This window comes from Pyrus communis, chromosome 7, assembly GCF_041283825.1.
Source record: "Pyrus communis isolate YQ-2024b chromosome 7, ASM4128382v1, whole genome shotgun sequence".
Taxonomy (NCBI): Eukaryota; Viridiplantae; Streptophyta; class Magnoliopsida; order Rosales; family Rosaceae; genus Pyrus; species Pyrus communis.
Window position 1 is genome coordinate 6,232,301 of NC_142571.1, and position 21,167 is coordinate 6,253,467.

The following is a 21,167-nucleotide window of genomic DNA, read 5'->3' on the forward strand; positions in this document are numbered from 1 at the left end:
CCATTACGATATTCAAATTACTTGTCCTCCTCTTCCCGTCTTCCATGTTTCTGACAACTTATTTCCTTCTACTATGTCTCCTAATTGCCACGCTTTGACGCAGATTTGTCGGAAGATGTGTAGAGCTCTGGCTCGAGTGTTTATGCCACCACTCTCTCCTAATGTGCCTTTATTGGCACGCAATGACGAAGCCAATGAAGGCTCACTGGGGGCATATGCCCCCACTTAAGTGATTTGTTTGTTAAGTCGCAGACTACAATTATATAATACACACGTATTATTTTTTAAGAAAATATATGTACCTAGTATCCAACATACTTTCATACTGTGTATATTCCATATCAAATATTATATGAGCAAAAGTGCTCTTGTTCTGTCATTCAAACCGAAAAATATCACTCTTGCGTAATTATGTATTAACATTTTTCCTATCACTTTGCCACTTTCCACTACTACACTGAAATTTTTGTAACATTGGAATTGTGATATATTATCATTTGAAATCATCCCTATTTTCATATTGGTTATAAGTCATACTATAATAAGGTTTTCTTAATTGATTTTCGGGTTGCCCTCACTAAAAGAAATTTCTAACTCCGTCCCTATTGGCACGGATGCTTGTGGTTTTCCCATCAGCTTCCCATCGGTTTCTTTCGTCTTGTGGTGACAGATTGTATGGTGCTGTTTCGAGGATGATGAAGCTTTGTGTTTTCTCCTTCTTGAGCCCTTATTTGATCGGACTTTAGGCTGCAGTGTGGTGGTGAATTTCTGTGGCTATGGTGATGGCAGGGGTGTAAATTACTTTAGTTTTTTTTGTTTGTTTGGTTTTTGTGATGGCCCTTTGCTGACTTTAGGCACTGTTTTTTTACGTTTGAGGTCTTGCCTTACTTTGTGCTTAATTTGTTGTATTGGGGCTTTTTTGTATGTATGTGCTGTTTGATGGTAACGAAATTTACCCTCTGAACATTAAAAATAAAATAAAATAAAATTAAGTAGCTTGAGCCGTCAGATTATTTTCCTAAAAATCTTAAGTTTTCGTGATCGTGATCGTTCATCGTACATCATGAAGTTACAAATCATTTCAAAATTTTAAATTTTAAATTATATATAAATAATATCTAACAAAAATTGATCGCACAATGTATGATGAACGATCACGAGCATAAAATCCCTAAGATCCCATTCTTTTCCTCTTGAGCCAGTGCTAAAAAAGGCAACATGCAAACAAACGGACGTGTGTTGGTCCCCGCGTATTAGCGACGGCGGGCCCCGCCCAACTGCTTTGACTGTTGACAAGTATGCCAAAAACTCTCTCCCTTTGCAATTCGGGGGGAATGGAAGCCAATGCCATTTAACGAAACAGAATCACAGATTCTCCCTCGTCCCACTTCACTCCCCCCTCTCTCTTTCTCTCTCTTGTTTCTCTCTCTACAGGCAAAAGCTGCGACTAGTCGGCCGGGGTCGGAGGCATGTCGAACTTCAACTCGCCGATCAGGCTGTCGTCGTCCGTCGTCAGACACCTCAAGAGGTACAGAGTGAGGGGAACGGGCACCAATCCTCTGCTCCCGCACTCCAGATCATTCACTACAACCGAGGGCCACCGCCCGATCATCGTTCACAAGCGCAGCCTCGACATTCTTCACGATCCCTGGTTCAATAAAGTAACAAACAAATCCAATCCCTCGTTTTCTTTTGCTCAATTTGCTTTCTTTAATTTTATATATTTTTCATCATAATACTAATTGATTGGTTGGGAGGATTTGATTATGTGCGGCACATTTTGTAAATTGGATGGATTGTTTTGTGTGATGGCTTAAGATGTAAGAGATTAGTTATGTTAATTGTTGTTGGTTAAGCAAACTATTGAGCGAAAATCATGTTATTTACTGAATAATCGAAATTAGATTATTGTTTAAGCAATGTGCCTAATTATTTCAACTTCTGAGAAATAACCTTTTTTTTTTTAGTTCTGGAAATAAACTTTTGATTTGTTGGTACAGAGCAGAGCTCTTTCTGTGTAATCTAAATTCGAGATACGAGTCGTTTTTTTTAATTTTAATTTGAATGAGTGTTGATTATTGGTGCGTCAGCTAACCATGGCTTTGTGTGTTACTATATATTATTGCATATGAATGGTGATGGCGTTTATCATCTTCGCGTGTTTTATGTTTGGTTAATTTGATTTTGAAGTTACAAAGAGTTGATCTTTGCTTTTGTTTTTGTTTTTGTTCTTTTTTTTTTTTTTTTTTTTTTTTTTTTTTTTTTTGCCTTTAAATGATTGTCAAATTAGGGGACGTCATTTTCCTTCACAGAACGAGATCGTCTTGATCTTCGGGGACTTCTCCCTCCCAACGTTATGTCTACCGAGCATCAAATTGAACGCTTCAGTAAGTCTGTTCTTACTTCCTTTTTGGTTCTTTTTCCTTTTGTAGAGACAAGTTTATACTCTTTCCGTTTGAGGGTAAGAAACAGATATGAAAAGCTCATATATGTGATCTGATGGTTTAGAAATAAATCCTAAATGTAAAATAGTAATCTATGCACACATACAACTTATGTTAAAATTGTTAATGGGGCCCTTCAATTTCTTTGGATATATGACAAATTTAAGTTATTTTGGAAGATTGAGGATATGCATATTTAAACCTCAACGAATGTGGAAAATGACTGATACTAATAGTGGTGGTGTATAGTAAAAGAAGAAATGTGTAGCAAGCTTCCGCAAGCGTAACATTTTAGCTCTCTTTGGACTAGCCCTACTAATACATGTTATTTTATAAATTCAGTTCTTAATTTAGTTGGTGCATATACCTTGATATGTTAAAGATCTAATTGTTTTTGTTGTTAAAGTCAAAGGTACTAATACTTTTTTAAAGGGCCATTCTTGACTAACTGGTCTCTTAAATATGCTGGGAGCAGGATGGCCAACATATAAATAAATAAATAAAGGGAATATGCTTAATATTAATAAGAAGGAATAATTTTCAAAATTTTCTGCATCTTTACATGTGATACAGAATGAACAGTTGTGTCTTCAGGCCTCTTTTTAGTGGCTTAGGTAGTCAGGAACTAAGGGGAAGATCGTATTAGTTTGTTGTGGTCTCTGAATCACTTCTCTTTCTCCTCCCCTTGCTTCTTCTACTTGTGTGTTTCGGAAGGTAGTCCCTAGTGTGTTAGATTTCTTAAGTTTACGAGAGCAGCAAGAATTTTGCATACTCTTGGATTTTTGTAGTGTTTAAGCATCGTAATAAAAAATTTCTTAAGTTGCTTTCACTCTTAGTTTTAGATGTTCAAACACATTTTATTTCCAGATAAACTAATTGAATGTTTTTAGTAATACCTATTGGAATTTGTTAATTGACAGTGGCTGATCTGAAGAGACTTGAAGAGCAAGTAAGAGATGGACCATTTGATCCAAATGCTCTGGCCAAGTGGCGGATACTTAACCGGTTGCATGACAGAAATGAGACAATGTATTATAAAGTGAGTTGCAAACTTCAGCATTCATCTACTTGTATAGTATTTTAAATTGAAGTGTACCATGTATCTTCATTAGGTGATAGTCTAAAAAGAACATGTTTCAAAATTTTAATGCGTAAGTTGAAATGTTACTTTTTCTAATGGATCATGATTTATTTAAAATTGTAATGTATGAACAGGTTTTGATTGCCAATATTGAGGAGTATGCACCTATAGTCTACACTCCTACTGTAGGTCTTGTTTGCCAGAACTACAGTGGTCTGTTTAGAAGGCCCAGAGGAATGTACTTCAGTGCAGAAGATCGTGGAGAAATGATGTCCATGGTTTATAACTGGCCAGCTGATCAGGTCTTTTATACTTATTAATGGTGCCCTCATGTAGGCCAGTTATCATCACTTTGTGGATTGGTTTTTGCTTTCTCAGGCTTTCATAGGTTGTGTTTTTCAGTTAAGCAGACCACTAGTTCACTATGCTTGTCTTTACTCTTTTCTGTTAATATAATATTCTCTTTTTTCTCGTATAGGAAAAGTACATAAATAAATCTTGACTGCTAGTGAGTCGCTTAGAATCATTGTTAAAAAATTATTAAGACTTAAAAAATTTAGTCTTAGCTATCAGTATTTTTACTGAGTCTTTCTTATTTTATTTAGTTCCAAACTTCAATTGTCTTTGTTATATTTTGTCGGTCAATATGCTAGTTCTTGGTGCTTGATTTTCTATTGTCCGTGCATTTTACATGGCTATATGTTTGGAAGTTAAGGTTTTTTTATTTTTTTTATTTTAAGTGAGTGAGACAAACATTGACTACTTAATCAAAAAAAGGTAGAAGTGTAAAGCCTCAGAGTGAGAGATGTGGGTTCATATTTGACCTGGTTTAACCAAATAGATTATACTTATTAAGGTTCAATGTGTCAAAAACTAGGAGGAAAAAGGTTTTAAGACAGAGGCTAAATTTTTTTACCCTTCTCATTTCAACACTTTTGCTGTGGTATGGGTTATTGAATGTGAATATCAATTTTGTTATTCATAGAAATAACGCAGCCTAATTTTGGTATTCAAGAAATGTTGCAACATAATTCATGTGATCACTCATGGAAATCATGTGCAGGTTGATATGATTGTTGTTACTGATGGGAGCAGAATATTGGGTCTTGGAGACCTTGGAGTCCAGGGAATTGGAATTGCGATTGGGAAGCTAGATTTATATGTTGCTGCTGCTGGAATAAACCCTCAAAGAGTAATCTCTTGCTCTCTTTTTTTCCCCTTTTGACTATGCTTTATCACCTAATTAGATAACCGTGATGTGTTTGTTTCAACATATACATCCAAATATTATTGCAAGTGATGATTGTCAAATTTGTATCAATGAACCCTGTTGAGAATGAGTCCCACATTGATGGGAGGAGGGACCTTGCATGGGCTTATAAGAGGTTGGGCTACTTCCCATATTGCCAATTGGTTTTATGGTGGAACCTCAACTTTCTTCATGGTATTAGAGCAGGTTGTCCCACGTGTGAAGCCAAACGGCCACGTATGCTCCACGTCATCCCGTTGTGTTGTCCACGTGTTAGGCTTGAAAATTCGCCACACGTGAGGTGGCATGTTGAGAATAGGGATGGCAATGGGGCGGATTGGGTTCGGATGTGCCATCCCCAAACCCAAACCCGTTTATTTTCCCCAAACCCGAACCCGTAGAATCCCCGAACGGGTTTTCCTCATATCCGAACCCGTCGGGTGATGGATTTTTTATCGGGAAACGGTTTTCCCCATTATGAGATTTATATATTTATTTATATTATTAACTAAATGAAGAATATTTAAAAAAAAAAAAAAAAAAGATATTAAATAAATTGCTATTATTAATACAATTGATACAATGCATCTAATAAGTAATATTAAAAAATTGTATTACTAAGAAAACATTTACACTCTTAAAAATTATAAGCATATAATTCCTATTATTAATGATATAAAAGTAAATAATTAACTTCATATTTAATAATGCATGATTATTAACAACCCATTTTCATATAATAAATATTTATATTTTTTTTATTTATAGATGAAATGGTTCGGTTTCGGGTATGGGTTTGGGGCGGATACCCCAATAACCATAACCGAACCCGAAACCGAAAAATTCACCCGACGGTTACCCATGCCGGTAAAATACCCGAAATTTTATACCCGAAACCGAACCATTCGGATCGGTTACTTGCAGGGATCGGATTTGACGGGTTAAATTGCCATCCCTAGTTGAGAATGAGTCTCACATTGATGGGAGGAGGGACCTTGCATGGGCTTATAAGAGGTTGGGCTACTCCCCATATTGCCAATTGGTTTTATGGTGGAACCTCAACTTTCAACCCCATCTAAATAAGGTTCATCCTATATGTTAAATTCTTTTGGCAAATCATATTTGGGTTTGTGTCATTCTTTTTCATGGTATCCCTCCTGGCTTAATGGGCTTTAAGACAACAATTTTTCCATATGTTTCTGTTTCCTTTTAGCTGTAAAATTGTTTCTTGTATATATAAAATACAGCAACTGCTAGAGGGTTCTTATTGTAATAGTAGGAAATTGGTGATACTTTCATCTTCCATGATTGTGAACCACTTGATCTTGTTGGGTGTTTGCCATTGATGAGGTCATTTATCTTTTCTCTGTCACTTGACCTGGTGAACCTTCATCTTGATTTCTACTATGCATCATTTCATACATACTCTCCTCATGGTCACATGTGGAGAGTTGTTTTGGACTTTCTTTCCTATTGTTCTTCATCCCTTATCCTGCCTACTATAGGTACTTCCTGTGATGATTGATGTGGGAACTAACAATGAAAAGCTGCTCAAGGACCCGTTATGTAAGTATTTCCTCATCCAATCTTGGTCAATCTATGGTATAAGAAGCCGCTGTTATGATTCTTTGCATTGTAAATATGATGCTGGTACAATATATTAAATATGCGAAGACAATGAATTGGCACTCTAAAGAATTTGGTGACAATCATTTCAGAAAACACCATTATGTTATGATTCAATTCTCCTCTTTTATGTTTAGTTCTCACTTTTCAGATCATTAATATTCACTCTGGCATTAGTAGTATTTATATTTCTCTCTGAATTCTTTCCTTATGTGCAAGTATTCTTCTACGGTTGATTTTATATCCATAGCAATCAACAACCATCCATTCTTTATTCTTAGATTTGGGATTGGATAGACATCGTCTTGATGGTGATGAATATGTTGCTGTTGTTGATGAATTTATGGAAGCTGTGTTTACTCGTTGGCCAAATGTGATTGTGCAGGTAATTTGAAGTGTCATTCATGTTTACATAGTTACAAGAAGCTGGAATGCTAATATGCACCAGTTTTCTTTAAATAGATACTTACACAACTTTTCTGTGCAGTTTGAAGACTTCCAAAGCAAGTGGGCCTTTAAGTTGTTACAGCGTTACAGAAGTACCTATAGAATGTTTAATGATGATGTTCAGGTATTTGACTACTTCATTTCATGAGATAGATCATCTTTATTTGATGGATGTGTCATCGTTTAAACTCCTTGCTCACTTTCTCAGTAAAGGCCTCAATTTTGCACTTTTCAAACTAAAGTATTGTTTGTAGTCCCAATTCTACAGGCTTCTTTCTGTTTAAAATGCCCAGTCCTATTTTCTGTAGTCTGCAAAAGCAAATCTTTCCATAGAAAAAAAAAAAAAAAAAAAAAGCTTTGGAAATCTACATTGAGACACACAATTTACATCTTTACATTTTTCCCTAGCTCTGAGGTTGGGGTTAAAGTCAAAAGAATATTTTTACATACCTTTGGTTTCCAACAAAAATAATTCGTCTTCACTGTACATCTTTTATTCACATGCTTGGGTGATGCTGAACGTTTATTTGAGAAGTGCCCTTTAGTTACATTCAGAATATAGGTACAAGTGTCTTGAATAGAAAGTTTTGGACCTTGTGAAAAAACCCTAGTTTTCCGTTTGCATTGTATCACTAGTAATATATCAACATAGAACATACCCAGAAATTTATCATCTCTAGTTGGGCAAAAGTACAGTTTCCCATATATTTGTATACCAGGCTGTAAATTTCGTGTTTGTGTAATAAACAGGAAAATGAAAACATTGGTATTGCTCAATTTGACTATCGTCTGTGTATGTTGTTTTATACACTCATTCAATATGATTTGTATATGTTTCTACAGTATGGCTTATATATATGTAGATGCATAGAATCATAGATGTGTATGTGTAGGCACATATGTGTGTGCATATGTACTTTTTGTTCTTGTTACCGTTACTCCAACATCAATTGAGGGATCCCTCAAATAAGATTTTATGAATGCACCCTTGTAGGGCCCACTCTTCATTGTATTTTTTTTTTTTTTTTTTTTTAACAGACGATACTATCTAAACTAAGGGGGACGGGGTGGGTTTAGCCTCACAATGGGCTAGCAATAATTTGGTTCAAATTCGCCCTTGGTGAGAATCGAACCTAAGACCTCTCACTTACAAGTGAAGAGGAATACCACTAGACCGTAATACTAAGTGGCCACTCCTCATTGTATTTTAAAGATTAAAACCTTTTATTATTCCCTCAAAGATCCTTGCAAAGAAAGCACTTAAATCTGAAATCATTTAACCTATCAATTAAATGGTTGTTTCTGTGGTCTTTCTTGAAATACCGTGCTCGTCTATTTCTTCACTACATTGGATGTGTTAATGGATACAGATTTGCCTAATTTTCTGCAAGGATGATCTTTGAACGACGAATTTAAAAATAGACGGTTTGTATGTTTGAAATGAAATCCGAAGTGGGCCTCAGAAGTTGTCCCCCAAATAAGGTTATTTGAACCCTTAATAAAGGGGGACTGATATTTACAATTGTTACAATAATGATTGATGGTAGATTAACTGGACAGTAACAGGAACATCAGTAACAATTCTTCAACCTTCCTGATTTTAAAACCTGAATCTAGATATTTGCCTGCCTTTCCACGTGCAAAGCAAGGAAATGATGCATATGAAGAAGGGTGTTGGTTTGATGTTCAATGTTGCATGATTTACTAATTGCTTAAGCTTTTGTAAGCAATTATACACACACACACACACACACACACATATATATATATAAGTTTGTGTGTATATGTGTGTGTGTGTGTGTGTGTACCTGTTCTAAAATTGTCTTATTTCTTACATATGGACCTGGCTTTCAAACTGGGATATATGGAAATATAACTTACCTTCCATTTTGGTTTATTTAATCTAATTTCATGTCAATATTCTTACAGGGAACAGCAGGAGTTGCATTAGCTGGACTTTTAGGAGCCGTAAGGGCACAAGGAAGGTCAATGATTGACTTCCCTAAACAAAAAATTGTTGTTGCTGGTGCTGGAAGGTTAGTACTTAAAATACTCAATTCTTTAAAGCATACACTTCTGAGCAATGAAAGACATGATAGAGCGTAATGAAAACCAGATAGAGTGTTCCTTTATTTATTGACTTAATGGCTGATAAGATGTTAGTTGTCCCTTGAATATGGTTGTTCCTCCAACAACTCTAAACATTATTGTTTGCCCGTCAGTTTATTATATTTGTACGTGGGACTTAGAGAGGGCCTATTTTCTTAGTGCTCTAGTTTCTGTTCTATTGTATTTTAAATGGAGAGATATTCTATTGCGGAGTGAAGTTCCTTGCAGTCTATGATTTACATGTCAAACAGACATGCAACACTGCTAAACCATTTACTGTATCACATTGATTTATCAAAGGCTGTTTTGCTTATTCTTTGCGTTTCTGCAGTGCAGGAATAGGGGTTCTTAATGCTGCACGGAAGACAATGGCAAGGATGTTAGGAAACAATGAAGATGCATTTCACAGTGCAGGCAGACAATTCTGGGTGGTTGATGCCAAGGTGAGGGAGCAGTCACACAATGCTTTTATAAAACTCCACTCAATAGTGAGCCTTGATATAAGTGCCCTGTTTTTTCATTTCCATATTCCACCCCATCACATCATTGAAGCAGTTTCTTCCCGTAAGCAGAACTGTTGAAGTATCTGCTGAGCAAACCGAATTGGCTATTTTATCTATTGAGTTTCATTAGTATTAACATGTGATGCTGAAATGTAAGGTGTGAGGACTTCTGTTTGTAGCTTCTTTGTTTCATCAGATAACCTTATGGTGGCTATAGGGTTCTTCCACATACTTGTGCTCTATATCCAGAATTCCGGATTGATGATTTAAAGTGGATGCAGTTTAAAATACTGTCTGTTCTAGTTGCTGCATCATTACCCAGACAAGATAATGAAGTTGAAAATAATGTTGGTTGTCATGTATGCAGGGTCTGATCACAGAGGAACGTGAAGATATTGATCCAGATGCCCGCCCATTTGCAAGGAAAGTCAAAGAAATTAATCGTCAAGGGTTAAGAGAAGGCGCAAGTCTTGTGGAAGTGGTTTGTATACTTTTCACACTTCAGACTATATAAATTTGATTTTGGTTGAGATTTTTCCATGTTTAGAGAATTAAAATATAGTACAGGAATCTGGTATGACCTATCTCTTTGAAAAAAGGATATTGTGTAAACGTGTTGCAAGAATTGCATTAATGAATTTATAATTCCTTTTACAATCAATTGTACAACAATACTGGTTTATCTAAGAGTTATTTATGTAGTGTGTTAGAAATTTGAGCTGAATCTGGTGATACATAAAGAATAATTAGCATTTATGATCCCTCTAATAAATATGGTTTTTTTTAACGTTCTAAGTTCAATACTATATCCTTGATATGGGAAAGTAGTTATTTATTTGTTATATTTTTTTTACTAAAATTGTAGCCACTGTCATTTTTTCACTACTCGTGACCACGTTTAGTAATCTTTGCTAATCAGGTCAATCAAGTCAAACCTGATGTGCTGCTTGGACTTTCTGCAGTCGGGGGATTGTTCTCAAAAGAGGTAGTTAGAATGCATTTATGTACTTGAAATGATTTTAGTTAAAAACTTGGAGTATAGCCCTTTTTTATATTGAATAATTGTTTTGCATGTGAAATGTTTTTCTAGTTAGAATGAATTTTGGATATTGATTAATTGTTTTACACTTCAGAAATGATGATGGATAAAAATTTAGCTCGTAGGTGTCCAGTAGCACTTCTGTCAAGGAAGAAATACTTGATTTTTCTAAGTTAAGAAGGTTTAATATAACATAATTTATTGGTATAACGCAGAAATGAAACTTTTGTTCAAGGGAATACTACGGATGTTGTTTTTGTCTCATGGTCATGTACAAATTTTGTTATTTCAACCTGTTCTGTAAGATACGAATGCAAAATTCGTAGGGGTGATCTGAATGTGAATTACAAAAGTATTTATGAACTGTCTCAGTTCTTTTGCTGCACCTTTATGGTCCAAGTTTGTACCATTTTTGTTAGCTTATCTCTTATCCCTCTGTAGAATGTTTGGATTGTGCTACGCCTAGCAGTTTTGTTCTTTCAAAGTTGATGTCAAGCAGATGTAAATTTTAGGTATTAGAGGCCCTTAGAAGTTCAACATCAACTAGACCAGCCATCTTTGCAATGTCAAATCCAACAACAAATGGTATGCCTTTTTTTCCTTTTGGGTCTGAGATTGGGGGAAAATAGGGTATGGAATCTAGCTTGGTTTGTGGTGTTGAGCTACATTGTTTTGTTTTGGAACAGCTGAGTGTACTCCCGAAGAAGCATTCTCTATTGTGGGTGATAATATTGTTTTTGCAAGTGGAAGTCCATTCAAAGATGTGAATCTTGGTATGTATCAAGAAACTTTTTTTTTTTCCTCATACATCTTTTTCTTTATGAGTAAGCATAATGCTGAACTCGTTATCAAGTGTATCTGGTAACAATGGAACTGATGAGTACTACATCGCCGATGTTTTCCTTATAAAGAATTAGGGGCGCGAATGATTGTCACGAGGCATAATTATCCTTGTACCTCATTCTTTTATTAGATCAAATATGGGGCCATTATGTTTTGCTCCCTTTCTTCTTGTTGTTTTCGTTCTTTATTTAAAGGGAACCTTCTTTCTTTTTTGTTTGCTTATGTACATTTTGAGATGATTACACTTGATAAAGTTGAGGATTAAAATACGTCTACGGAAATGAAAACAGTATTTTACAAGCATGTATAACGAGTTTGTGGGAAATAAGAATCAGGAATAAGGAACATTTATAGGTAGTGGAAGGTTAAAGTCTTCAAAATACTGTGTGGCCAAGGACTGAGGCAGAGAGACAAGTTCATGACTGAACCAGTCTAAGAATGGAAAACTTACCCTTGATGCTCATAATGAAAGATTGAATTCTTAAATAAACGTAGGAGCCCTATATAAGAATGTAACCCAGGCTAAACGTTGCAAAACTTGGACCAGAATGTGAGTAGACGATGCATCATCTTAGATAGGTGACTGGTCAGAGAATTACCAAAGTAAATCAACATAACTCTGTTTTCATGCAACATACACACCCGAGGCAACGGTTGCTTGATTCTGATCCTGTTTGTGGCTCTCTTTCATGTAAAGGGAAAGGGAGTATTTGACTACCAAATGAGAATTAAAAGAACTTCTTTTCAGCCCTAGAAAAGATTCCTCAGCTTTGTTTACAATTTATAACAGCTACTCTGCTAGTAATATTTCAGATTTATGAATCCTCTGCATTCTTTTTTTTATAAAATACATTACCGGAAGCTCTTACCTGAAGTTCTATATTTCATAGGAAATGGCCATATTGGGCACTGCAACCAGGGAAACAACATGTACCTTTTTCCAGGGTTAGTTGTCCACTTTCCCTTTTATAAAGTCATCCAGATCCAACTTAAAATTTCAGTTTTGTGTTACATGATTACAAATTCTACTTTGTTCATGCAGTATTGGACTTGGTACTCTATTATCTGGCTCCAGAATCGTCTCCGATGGCATGCTGCAGGCCGCAGCCGAGTGGTATTTCTCATCTACTTTAAGAATTAACTTTTACTGGATGAACATTTCAACAGTCTAGCTTGGGTCAAAAAGAATTTCACAATCTATGAATTTCTAATATTTTCCTTGAATAATCAGTTATAAAGTATAATCAACAAGATTCATCTTGACACATAAGAAATTGCGGTAAACAGTGTTGGCTGATCAATTGAAGAGGGTTCAATTCCCTCTTCCCCTGAAGTATAAAGTCTCCCTTATATTTTCTATTTCGAAAACTGTAATTTGACATGTGGGAGAGATTGTTAAAGGATAACACTCTCAGAGAGCACATAATGCCAAGTATAAGGTAGTAATTGTATGCTAGTGGAGAGATATTGAGAAAATATTCCAGGGAAGAATTTTGTTAGAATTATTACCCTCATTTGTGATTGCGACTTATTATTTAGTCCGTTGAGGATCATGTTTGAACCTTAGGCCATCTCCAACCGAAGGTTGGCCAGAGGGCTCGTTTCAGCCCTCTGGCCCACCAAGATATTAATATTTTAATGAACAGTACAGGGTCATATTTGCCTCCATCTCCAACCAAGGGCCATAGGGCTCGTTTTAGCCCTGTCACAAAAAACCGTCTCCAACCGAAGGCCAAAGGGCCATAGGGCCAAACATAATTTATTATTTAAAAACTACCAACTTAAATTCAAATTCAAATTCAAATCCAACGGCTAAGTACGGTAAAAAATTACAACATAATTTATTATTTAAAAACAACAACTTAAATTAAATTCAAATTTTGTAAAATAAAAGTTATAGGAAAAATATATATAATTTAGAAAAAAATATAAAACAAATTTTGTAAAATAGAAGTTATAGGAAGTTATAGAAAAAAATAGAAGTTATAGGAAAAAAAATGTGTAAAAAAAAAAATAATAATAATAAATAAAATTGTAAAAAAAAAAATTCAAAAATAACGGCTAGCTGACGTCAACTAGCCTTTGCATTTGAAATTTGGCTTAGAATTCCTGTCGGATGTAATCGACATGAATATATTTATATCCAACAAGAATGCTAGAATTTCTAGCCCAGCCCGGGGCTGACTGGCTGGCTAGATTGGGCCAATCCTCTAGCCCTTTGGCCCTTTGAGATTCCGTGGAGCTCACGAGCCCTCTGGCCTAGCCCTCGGTTGGAGACGGTTTTCGGGCTATTTTTGGCTCTCTGGCCCTTTGGACCCTTCGGTTGGAGATGGCCTTAAGTGTGGAAAACAAAGTGGAAAAATCTGCTTGTTTATTGTAGACTTTGTTTATGGTACAGATTCCAATTCCTGTTATATGATCATACGCACAGATTTTTTCTTGAAGAGATATGCGTGTGTGTGTGTGTATAAATATTCTAGAAACACACACACACACACACATATATATATATGTGTGTGTGTGTGTGTGTGTGTGTATTTCTAGAATATTTATATATATAGATGCATATAAATATTCAACTTTGTAGAATATTTTCCAGATTATGCATATATATATATGTGTGTGTGTGTGTGTGTGTGTGTGTGTGTGTGTGTATTTCTAGAATATATATATATATATATATATATATATATATATATATGTATATGCATATAAATATTCAACTTTCTAGAATATTTTCCAGATTATGCTTTAGGTTGTTCTGAGTTCTAACAGTTGATTGAAAATAACAGCCTAGCAGCATATATGTCAGATGAGGATGTTCTTAAAGGGATTATCTACCCTTCTATATCTAGGTATAGCATCAGTGACCTCATTGCTTCTTTTTGTGTCATTTCCGCTGTTTTTATCTTTAATTCATGTTAAAGGATTTATACTCAAGGTCTTATGCATGTCCATACACTGGATTCATATTTGCAGCATACGAGATATCACAAAGGAGGTGGCTGCAGCTGTGATAAAGGAAGCCATAGAAGAGGATCTAGCCGAAGGGTACCGTGAACTGGATGCTCGAGAGCTGCGGAAACTTAGTCAGGTATACCTGCTTTACACTTCTTTTGCTATTTCTGATGACAAGATATTCGAGTGTCTTATAAATCTCTTCGAACTACAAGCCAATTTTGCTGTTGAATCTAAATTTATGATGTCATATGAATATTGACGAAGGCTGTCGTTTCATATCCATGCCGGGTTTAATCAGTTTCCAGCCTTCATCGACAAGATAGCATGAATTTCTTGACTCTCAAAACATTATCGATAGTAGCGCTCATTGATATGGTTATGGATTGCAGGAAGAAATCAAAGAATATGTGCTGAACAACATGTGGAGTCCAGAATACCCGACACTAGTTTACAGAGACGAATGATCATCACCCACAGACGAGGAATAACTGATACAGGTGTTGTATGCATCGATTCGTTTGGTCAAATAAAGCGAGATACATTAGATTGTAGGGTTAATTGAGACTTGATGAAGCTTATAAAGGATACTGCTAAAAATAAGCCTTACCCAAGTTCGAATCTCCCTCCGCATTCAAGGTATATTAAAGTAGAATATCTCTCGTATAAAAGAACCCATTCGTGGACCCTCAATTTTAAGTTTGATTCAAATATGATATGTTAGAGGGATAGGCAGAGATGTAAAGTTATAAACCCAAAAAACAAAGTGTTGAGAATGATGATGCTTGTAGCATTAATATTGCAGCACTTCTATAGAGAATCATTTTGCGTAATTCAATATTACTGGTCGCAAACAAGGTTTAGGGACTAATATCTAACATTTTTGCTTTCTAACGCTTGAAAAGTTTGCTGATTCGAACGTTTGCAATGCGCCATCAGCCTTGGGGGCACTCTTACCTGCATTGGTGGTTTCAAACCAGTGATAGGTGCCATCCTCTGGGAACATTGTATCGATCTCTTGACGTTGCACAGCATACGCTCATCATCTGCAGCTCGGAGAAAAAACAACGTTTCATATCCAGTTATACCCAATTAGATACCAATTCTAGAAAGTTGGGGTCTCACCACACGCTACCTCACGTGTTTGGCAATGTGAACAACACCAATTAGGTGATGTGAAGCACGTATGGCCATTGGGTTTTACACGTGAGCCAATCTGCTCTGCTACCATGAATAAAGTTAAGGTTCCATTATAAAACAATTGGCAGGAAGTAACCTAACCTCTTGTAAGCCAATGTAAGGTTTCTCCTTTCACCAATGTGACTCGTTTACTTTCACATTCTCATGCCAATGTTCATGTTTCCACAAAAAATGAGTCTCTCAGTGTTCTTGTACTCTATTCCTAACATACCAAAATGGCAAATGGTAATTTATACAATTAGCAAGAGCAGATGCTTTCGCCTCCAACCGCTCTAGCTCTAGGTTTTTTTTATTTTTTTTATTTTTGTTTGAACAAACAAATTATCTACACTAAGGGACGGAGACTGGGCTAAGTCACACAATGAGCTAGCAATAATGTGATTCAAATGCATTTGGAGAAAATCGAACCTAAAATCTCTTACTTTTAAGTGAAGAAATATACCACTAAACCGTAGTATTAGGTGGCCTCTAGTTCAAAGTTTTGGGTCCTCATTCTGTAGTCTGGATTAGATTAGACCAAAATGAAAATAGAATATTGCTTTTGGTGACAGAGAGAGAGAGAACCTGAGCAAGGATTATGTTTGTGTTACAGTATTAGGGTTTGCTATTTTATTTGTGGAGTCATTCCTCCTTCATTAACAATGGGCCATCAGTTTATCATAAGAGTCAACCGTTGGGTTGTTCAACACATACAGCCCTTAAATGATGATGATAAGAGAATAAATGGTTCTAATTATGACGTAATATCAAAACAGAAAATTGCCAGTCTAATTTGATGCATTGACGCTAGAAGAAAACATAAAAATAATTTGGAATTGAAAAATATATATGACTTGAACATAGGGGCACACACTTGATAGTTTGCAAGTAAAAACAACATGGTTTAAACCCTCCAACCGGTAAGTAAAAATGCAAGCAAGGAGAAGCCAGGCAAGATGCCCATGCCTGCAAATATCCTCATAAACATCGTCCTTCGTGCCTACATTGCTCCAAGAACACCATGGTAACGTAATTTACTTCCACAACTTGCGCAACGACATGTTTTTCTCATTCTCCTTCTTCATTACCTTGGCCACTGCCATCTCAAAATCTTCTTGCGTCACATGAACCCTTCTCTCCCTCAAAGCAAACATGCCAGCTTCTGTGCAAACAGCCTGCAAGATGGAAAAATAAAACGACAGTAAATATTTGTTACAGCACACAAAACCTCGCTTAGTGATAAACCCCAAGGAAAACAAAACAAGGGTACCTTCAGTTCTGCACCAGATGCACCATTCATCTTCTCTGCAATCTTCTTCAGGTCAATTCCACGCATCAAATTCATTCTTCTTGAATGAATTTTCAAGATATCCCAACGAGACTGCAATTTGTTAAATGCATTAGTAAGTATTGTATGCAAGTGATGTTCGATAAACTAGGCAATGACAACCATCAAAAATACAATAAGACTAGAAGGTTGGAACATGCGAATATTGGAAAAATTTACGCCGACTTTTGTGGCATTTTCTTTTATTATCCTACTTATTCATATCTATTCTGATTGGATAGCAACTGCACTCTACTGTGCATTTACTGCTGATCAACCTCCATTATACAGACAATCAATACAATAAATGTTGACCTATGACAAAGTAAAGCAACCTACTGCAAGGGGTCAATTCTACCATCGTGACAAGCATGTACCTCTTCACTAGGATTTGGAAACTCAATTTTCCTGTCAATTCGTCCTGGCCTAAGTAGAGCTTGATCCAGAATATCAATACGATTTGTGGCCATTAAAACCTGTCAAAAATGTAATTGAAAGACGGTGGTCAGATGAAAATGTTCAGAAACATTATACTGCATTTCTAACCATTGAATCCACATTTGGTTCAGTACCTTGATCTTGTTTGATGCTTCAAATCCATCAAGCTGGTTGAGAAGCTCAAGCATAGTCCGCTGCACCTCACTATCACCATTGCCACTACCAGATTCCATACGAGCAGATCCAATACTGTCAATTTCATCCATAAAAATGATAGATGGTGCATGTTCCCTGAGATAAAAAACCAAATTGAAATAAAGTAAGCAAACAAATGAGAGCAAATCAGATCAACAACAGTAAGTGAGTGCATCCCATAATCATTTTTCAATTAATTCGGACTGGCAGACTTGACAAGATCATTAAATGATTACAGATTCCTCCACAACCTAGATCGTGCAGCAAATAATGTCAAACATATACTTGAAAGTTCAGGGACACCCCTAGACTGGAGGAACATATACACCCCAGATGATCCCATAATACTATTACCGATTCCCAACATTACAGTTATGAATAAATAGCTTGTTCCAGCTTAGGATTTCCCGCCACGTCATAGAGAAACAAAATCTTAAATCAAGGCAACAAAAGTAATAGATATCTATAACAAATCTTGATGAGAAAGATCAAAACCAACCTGGCCATGACAAAAAGTTCTCTGACCATTCTAGATCCTTCCCCAATGTATTTCTGGACCAACTCCGAACCAGAAACCCTGATAAATGTACAGTCAGTATGATGGGCCACAGCCCTAGCCAAAAGTGTTTTCCCAGTGCCAGGTGGTCCATAAAGCAGCACACCCTGTTATATATAAGTGTTAGTTTCAGGGCACAAATGTAAGTTGTAACAGTTAGCGCCTATCTAGTAAGTAAATAATGAAATGTAAAAGCTTGGCAACACAGTATTACCTTTGGCTGAGCTATACCAAGACTCTCAAACAGTTCAGGATGCTTAATTGGAAGTTCAATGACCTGGAAATGGAAGATGTTTAAACATCATTTACAACACATGTAGAAGAAAGTGGGGATGTATTATCAAAGAAACCACACCAAAACACACAAATTCAGAAGAAAAAGTGCAATAGCAAACCTCCTTTATTTCCTTGATTTGCTGATCCAGGCCACCGATCATATCATAAGTAGAATCGGGAACTTTTTCAACTTTCATAAGGTTGACCAAAGGATCAACTTTGCTTGGCAAGACCAAGTGTAGCACATAGCTGTCATTGCGGAGAGCAACTCTTGTTGATGGTGTGATCTTTGTGATATCAATGTTTTTATCAATATCAACGACATATTTCCCTTCTGGATGAACCTGGAAAACGAAAAGAAACAAAGTATGTAAAACTAAAGAATAGTCTTGTAATTAAGTCAAGTTGCATAATTTTCAACTTGGTCTTAAAGAATTTCCTACTTACCTTAACCAAAACCTTGTTCTTTCCCATTACTTTGACAACTTCACCAACATATGATCCGGGCTCCTGAAGCAGCTGTAGTTCTTCCCTCAGCATTCTCACTGTTCAAGTTGCAATTTTGAACAAGTTTAATTTATCATTTGAAAACTCCAATTGACTTGCTAGTTGCTACCATATGTTTAAAGGATGAAAAAAAATCTGGCAAAAGAAGAAAAGGCAACAAGAACTCCAAAGTAAGCAAAAACACCAATTCACAGGCATCGTGTTTACACGCTCAAGTACATCAAATAGACACCTTTTTTAGAAAAATACGAAAGCCTCTGAATAATACTTTGACTACAACCTGATTTCATCGCCGAAATCACTTACTTTCATCTTATCCCCTCTGTTATTAAAGTAAATTATCTTTCTACTCCAGTTAACTGGTTTATATCTCGGTTATAATTACACTAAGACAACAAACAAGAACACGACTCGATAAATATAATCCGAGTAAACGTGTCTTCACCCCTCAACGAAACACCCAGAGAGTGAGCAAGCACACTTCCTATATCAACGAAAGCTAGTACCAAGTTCCAGTTTTCAATCTAAGGTATTTCCAGACAAAGATTCCAACAACCTAGATTAGAAAAGAACAAAACTTTCCTAGTATTATCTCGAATTTCCTACCGGATTCATCAAATCCTCGTCCTCCTCAACATTTAAATTCCTAGATATAAGTAAACCAAAACCAAATAAATCAAATCTTGACCTTATTTCCCCAAACACAAACCGGAAGGCACGACCTAAAATCCACGACAGATTAAACAAACTGAAATGTTGAAGAATCAGAAATTAGGGTTTTGAATTAGGGGAAAATCGAACCTCGGGAATTGAGCTCGTTGCGCTGAGCTTCGAGACGATTGAGGTTGTGGGTCTTCTGGCGGACCTGAAGCTGAAGCTCGTGGATGTGCTGGAGGTAGTATTGCCGCAGTCCCTCGCCTTGCTTGGAGGCCTTGGCGGAGCATGTCTCCTCCGGCGCGGCGTCCGGGCGCTTGATCTCTACTCCGGCGGCGGCCATTGCGATTGTTCGTGTGCGATTGGTGCAGTGATTGGATGTTGGCGTCGCGGACTGAATCTGAGAAGTCGGGCGAAGCCTAAATAAAAGGTTGCCTTCGAGTTGCACAAGAATTCTGAATTCCTTTGTTTTTTGGTTTTCTGTTTTTCCTGTTCTTGAAGCAATGCCGGTTCTTTTATTGGGCTTGAATTTGTTGGGCTTTTAGTTGGGTTCAGAGGTGCAAATTGTTTGGGGGCCCATTCCATTAATTTGAGATTTTACTTCTTTTTTTTTTATTTTTAATAACAGAATTATATTAATCCGGGCAAAGATCCGAAAGGTATACAAGAAGGCCTACAAAGAGGCAAACAACCAAACATGGCACCAAAAAACAGGTAGTGGAAGGAGTTACATGGAGCCCGACGCCTCACCTAATGCTAAAACGTCACTCCTCACACTACCCACAAACAAACCTAGTGTGGACAAGGAAGTCCATCATTACAGAGAACATGATCTAGGGAAGATGGAGGTCTGTCCATCCAAACCACATTGCACATTTCCCTACTTCGCTGCGACGCCAAGAGGTGCACAGCTTTCTTGGCCAATCTTGGAATCCAAGACCAGCGACAGTCATGGAAAGTCTCTTCCAATCTAGCACACTGTAAAAGTATAGGATTTAATTTAGTGGATGAAGTCTCACATTTAGTTAGCAATAATGTGATTCAAGTGCAACTATGTGTTCACAAAGCTACACGAAACAAAGATTTTTGAGATGCAGTTGTGGATATAGAGAAGAAGTGCTCAAACAAGCTTTTCCTTCATGCTAAGGATACGGACGAAATCACGGACTACCTCAAAGTCTGCCAAAAGTTTGGACCGAAGATTTTTGCAGGGAGTGAAGATAAATACTAAACTTGAAGACTTGTTTTCCAAAACTTCCAGAGATTTTCAAAACTTGATACTTAAAACCCATAGATTTGTCGAAACCGACTCTTCTTTGGTTTTCACCTGTCGAGCTACTCAAAAAGTCCAAACATTAACTCTAGAGATATGGCATCATCAAATAAAAATTCCCACCCCCCCCTCCGCGCCCAAAAAAAGTATTGCAATAATTTCGAAATCCTCCCCCTTTCCTTAATAATAAATTAAAAAAACATTGAGTTAAGTCATATGGTACAAATCCACGTGGAATGCGCAATTCACGGCCACCTTTTATAGAATGTGAGACTTGTAAATGAAATTATCTCAAGCCATTTGCACTAACTACAATTTAAATGATGACTCTTATCTGATTTATCATAGGCAAGACAATTATGATCCGGTCCTATTAGATCAAAATGCATGCATTATTGCGAACAATCATTGGAAACTTCATATAACGTCCATGAAACAAAATATCATTAAGCTATAGTAGTCA

At 36.5% G+C, this 21,167-nt stretch overlaps 2 protein-coding genes across 3 annotated transcripts; one reads left to right on the plus strand and one right to left on the minus strand.

Annotated features, from left to right (window-relative positions):
- Positions 1-1,236: 1,236 nt before the first annotated feature.
- On the plus strand, positions 1,237-15,137 carry LOC137735302 (NAD-dependent malic enzyme, mitochondrial). Of its 2 annotated transcripts, XM_068474714.2 has the most exons (19): positions 1,237-1,661; positions 2,291-2,387; positions 3,365-3,483; positions 3,660-3,827; positions 4,589-4,717; positions 6,280-6,340; positions 6,682-6,785; positions 6,888-6,971; positions 8,777-8,883; positions 9,288-9,399; positions 9,827-9,940; positions 10,379-10,444; positions 11,011-11,083; positions 11,185-11,271; positions 12,232-12,286; positions 12,384-12,455; positions 14,134-14,196; positions 14,321-14,435; positions 14,692-15,137. In XM_068474714.2, exons 1-19 carry the CDS (start codon positions 1,470-1,472, stop codon positions 14,764-14,766), a joined length of 1,893 nt encoding a protein of 630 aa, XP_068330815.1. In that variant the 5' UTR covers positions 1,237-1,469; the 3' UTR covers positions 14,767-15,137. The 2 variants fall into 2 exon arrangements, with proteins under 2 accessions (XP_068330815.1, XP_088553924.1); XM_088697798.1 differs by lacking the exons at positions 14,134-14,196; positions 14,321-14,435; positions 14,692-15,137 and adding an exon at positions 12,573-12,674 and having other exon boundaries at positions 1,331-1,661.
- Positions 15,138-16,258: 1,121 nt separating this feature from the next.
- Positions 16,259-19,930, minus strand: LOC137733645 (26S proteasome regulatory subunit 8 homolog A). The gene is made up of 9 exons (XM_068472784.2): positions 19,579-19,930; positions 18,718-18,815; positions 18,390-18,614; positions 18,209-18,271; positions 17,938-18,101; positions 17,378-17,534; positions 17,183-17,281; positions 16,749-16,859; positions 16,259-16,653 (listed from the first exon to the last, which is right to left on the minus strand). The coding sequence occupies exons 1-9, from the start codon at positions 19,772-19,774 to the stop codon at positions 16,513-16,515; spliced, it is 1,254 nt and encodes a 417-aa protein (XP_068328885.1). The 5' UTR covers positions 19,775-19,930; the 3' UTR covers positions 16,259-16,512.
- Between the last annotated feature and the right edge of the window lie 1,237 nt (positions 19,931-21,167).

Excerpts from the sequence above, each read along its gene's own strand:
- LOC137733645 (XM_068472784.2), bottom strand. The coding sequence starts at position 19,774 with ATGGCCGCCGCCGGAGTAGAGATCAAGCGCCCGGACGCCGCGCCGGAG. Across the intron at positions 18,102-18,208 it reads TTGGTATAGCTCAGCCAAAG|GGTGTGCTGCTTTATGGACC; the intron begins GTAATACTGTGT and ends TATATATAACAG. Across the intron at positions 16,654-16,748 it reads CATCTGGTGCAGAACTGAAG|GCTGTTTGCACAGAAGCTGG; the intron begins GTACCCTTGTTT and ends TCCATCTTGCAG.
- LOC137735302 (XM_068474714.2), top strand. The coding sequence starts at position 1,470 with ATGTCGAACTTCAACTCGCCGATCAGGCTGTCGTCGTCCGTCGTCAGA. Across the intron at positions 8,884-9,287 it reads GTTGTTGCTGGTGCTGGAAG|TGCAGGAATAGGGGTTCTTA; the intron begins GTTAGTACTTAA and ends GCGTTTCTGCAG. Across the intron at positions 9,400-9,826 it reads TCTGGGTGGTTGATGCCAAG|GGTCTGATCACAGAGGAACG; the intron begins GTGAGGGAGCAG and ends TCATGTATGCAG.